This window comes from Camellia sinensis, chromosome 1 (assembly GCF_055761805.1).
Source record: "Camellia sinensis isolate YWXY chromosome 1, ASM5576180v1, whole genome shotgun sequence".
Lineage (NCBI taxonomy): Eukaryota > Viridiplantae > Streptophyta > Magnoliopsida > Ericales > Theaceae > Camellia > Camellia sinensis.
Window position 1 is genome coordinate 177,537,932 of NC_138961.1, and position 3,983 is coordinate 177,541,914.

At 28.7% G+C, this 3,983-nt stretch overlaps 1 protein-coding gene across 1 annotated transcript; it reads left to right on the top strand.

Annotated features, from left to right (window-relative positions):
- Positions 1 to 2,422: 2,422 nt before the first annotated feature.
- Positions 2,423 to 2,941, top strand: LOC114296566 (putative E3 ubiquitin-protein ligase XERICO). The gene has a single exon (XM_028240864.2). The coding sequence runs from the start codon at positions 2,423 to 2,425 to the stop codon at positions 2,939 to 2,941; it is 519 nt and encodes a 172-aa protein (XP_028096665.1).
- The last annotated feature ends 1,042 nt before the right edge of the window (positions 2,942 to 3,983 follow it).

A 3,983-nucleotide genomic window follows, 5' to 3' on the forward strand; every position in this document is an offset into this window, starting at 1 on the left:
TACACATGGTGGTGAAATAATATTATATTCCTCCATTGTTGCGGTGAAGTTTTGTATTCCTCCATTGTCACTTTATGTTCAAAATTCTGTATTCGTCCATTGTTACTCTGTGTTCGAAACTTTACGTTTCTCCATTGTTGTAAGTCGAAATTCTGTTTATGTTCAATCAATTTTGTTACAAAAATATTCTTCAAAGGTGAGTTTGGTTTGATTTAGAATAGTGAAATGGTGAAATTGCATAGATTGTTAATGATAAAGATGATAATGATGATGATGATTAGAATGTAGGTGATACTTTTTTACTTTTAGAATGATTGAGTTTTTTTTTTATTTCTAATTCTATTACTACCATTATTTCTATTTTTTTGTCAATTAGTATGAATTTTCACATTTCACATTATTTGAAAGTTTGATAAATAAATGTTGGAATACAGATATGGACATAATTATATATTTTGCAAGATGTGAATGTTCATATATCATTGGTTATTTGTTACTATACTTATTGTTTGAACAATTATTTTTTGTTACTATTAAACAATTGAAATAGTCATTTTTTTTTTCAATTTTGTTTCATGTTGCAGTGTGAATGTTCACATTGATATAAATTTAGTTTTTCTAAGGTTAACTGTATGTTAATTGTAAATTATAAATATTCACATTGTATTTTGGTATAAGTTTTTTATTTTATTTTTTTTGATTTTTTTTTAAAAGTTAGTTGTATTTTGTTTTTGTTTACTATGCTTGTTAGTTGAACAATTATTTTTGTTACCACTAAACAATCGAAATGATCGATTTTCATTTTTTTCAATTTTATTTTATGTTTTCATGTTGCAGTATAAATGTTCACATTATATTTTGGTATAAGTTTTGTTTTTTCGAAAGTCAATTTTATGTTTGTTGTTTTTGTTAGTATACTTGCTAGTTGAACAATCATTTTTGTTATCATTGAACAATTGAAATAGTTGATTTTTATTTTTTTTTTCAATTTTGTTTTATATTTTCACGTTACATTAATATGAGTTTATTTTTATTTTTATTTATTTTTATTTTTTTTAAGGCTAGTTGTATATTAATTATAAATTGTGAACATTCACATTATATTTTTGTATGAATTTTATTTTTTTGAAGGTTAGTTGTATGTTTGTGATTTATTGTAAACATTCACATTGTATTTTGATTTTCATTCATATTTCTGTTGCATTATTTTATATTTTTTCAAATAATAAAAAAGTTTAAAATTCATAATTTAAGATTTTCTCCATGGAATAAGGGATTATCTCTTTAGAATGATGGAGATATTTTCTCCATAAAATGAGGGACAAATGGAAGTGGATTGGGGAGTCATCGTATTTATTGTTATGTATTAGTTTCAAAATATAAACATGTGTAACAAATTAAAAATGATGATTTGGTCATATTACATTAAACATAATTTAATGAAATACTCAAAAAAATATGTGTTAGATGGAATAAAATGCTTAAAAAGAGAATTCATCAAAAAATGACTCTACTTTTAATTCTTATTAATTTTATTTTAATTTTTAACTAATCCATTGACCAATTAATGTGAGGGACCTTAAAAAAATTCCTCTATTAATTATTCCTTATCAAGTGTTACTTGGGGTTGAGCATGGTCGGTTAGCCGTAAATCAAAACTAACTACTATCTACTATTCTATCAAATGTGGAACTAGACCAATTTATATCTACTATTCCATCAAATTTGAAACTAAACCAATTTATAAAATCTTAGAACCAATATAAATCGAATTACTAAACGTCGGTACAGTTTGGTTTGAAATCACAAATTTTAAAAATATTATCATTATTCACAATATGAATACAAAATATTATTTGTAATTTAAGAATTGTTTACATGATTATTTAAATATACTTATAATAGTAGAAAGTTATAATTTATATATATATATATTTAATGTTAATAAAATATTTTAATATTAACATTCGGTAATAAATTATATATATACCAATTGATTTGCTTTCTTAATGCACTGTTTAATTTGATTTTTGAAATAGACAATACTTTATGATTTGATTTGTGATTTTATAGATATAATTCCAATTGAAATCAAATTGCTCGGGCGACTATTTAACAAAAACACAAGTCTCTGCAAAGTTTTAAAAAGTAAAAAAATAATTAAAATAGTTTATTCTGAAAACAGACTTGAGATACTTGTTAGCATAACTTAAATAAAATAATAAAAATTAAAATAAAAGGTATGGTTAAAAATTAAAATAAAAGGTGTGGTTTATTATAAAAATAAAATGAAAAAACATACCTGATTAATGCACCACTCATCATTTATATAAAAAATCTCCTCACTTCATTTCACTATTCCCCACCCCCACACACGCACAGACACTCTCTCTGGCCCTTTTTCTCTCTCTAGAAAGCAACAATGGCAGCTCTCTCTCAATTCTTCTCCCACCTCTATACCCTGACCATCATCTTCTTCACCATCCTCCTCCTCGAACTCGTCATTCTCGTCCGCTCCCTCGCCTCAAACTTCAACACCTCCTCCGCCTCCGATCCTCCGCCGCTCTCCACGGCCCACTTCCTAGATCTCGTCGAGGAAAACATTCCGGCGAGCCGCTTCAGCCACAACACCACCACCGGTTCGAGGATCGAACCTACCGAATGCGCGGTCTGCCTATCGATGGTGGAGGAAGGGGAGGAGATTAGGAATTTGAAATGCAATCACATGTTCCACAAGGTCTGCCTCGATACGTGGCTCCAGCAGGATTGGGCCACGTGTCCGCTGTGCCGGACGGTGGTGGTGCCGGAGGAGATCGTGATGAAGTACCGGCAAAGGCGTAATCATCATCATCATCATCAGGATCAGTACGATGGGAGTGATGAGGAGTTGATCTTCTTGTTGTCTGCGATTCACGGTAATAATTTGCATAGGCTCTTGTAATGTTCCTATTTCATGCTTCTCTTTCTCTCTCCCCTTTTTTTCCTTTTTCTTTTTTTTTTTCTTTTTTTTGTTGTAGAGCTATAGATAGTTTGTAGATACAGCATGAACCTAGTGTGTGTGCATCTTTTTAGTGAAACTTTCATGTATATGATTTTCTGTTCTCTATAATGATTTTCTTTTCAATTTATGTTCATATCATATGCAATGATCAAAGGGAAAGTTTTTAATAACTCTGCTTTTTTCATATTATTGTGACTGATTGAAAATTTTGTAAGAGAAGTGGGAAATATTGGGGGGGGAAAAAATCAAAATAAAATAGAAATTTCAGTGGGAATTGAAATTTTAATATGAAATTGTCTATAAGAAAATTTACGTTTGATTTGAACACTGAAAATCACCGTTACATTGTTGTTATGCTGCATTTTGGATCTACGTATGATGATCCCTTTGCCGACACATCTAATTTAAAGGTTAAATCCAAAAAATTTATAATTTAGATAAATATGATCCAATAAATGGACTTCAATTGTGAAGTGATTTTCTTTTTATATATTTTATTTTATTTGTTGTTTGTTTTTCTCAACTCATTCTCATACTAGTGCAAACCTACCAGGAGTAGGTAGGTCCACTTTAAAATTTCAAGATTGTTAGGTATAGAGGTTGGGAGGATTTGATCCATGAGAGTTAAAAGAATTTGGTACAATTCCTGTCTTTTTTTCTCTCTCTTTTCCTACTCATATTCTTAAAAGATATGCTTCAAACTTAAAAAGAAAAAATAAAATTGAAACACTAAAGCTGTGTTTGAATTATAAATTTAGTGGGAGATTTATAGAAGGAAAGAATTTTCATTTTTCTTTGTAAATGACTCCTTGAATCTATGATCTAAATACCTCCTAATAGAAAGGAACAGGTATATGAAATGAGAGAACTAGCTTTCTTGTTTTGGTTTGGTTGGGATGGAAAATAAGAAGAAAAATCAGCAGGTAATTGTCAAAAAGAAAATAGTTTTTTTTCATTTGGTTAGGTATATAAAAATGATTGC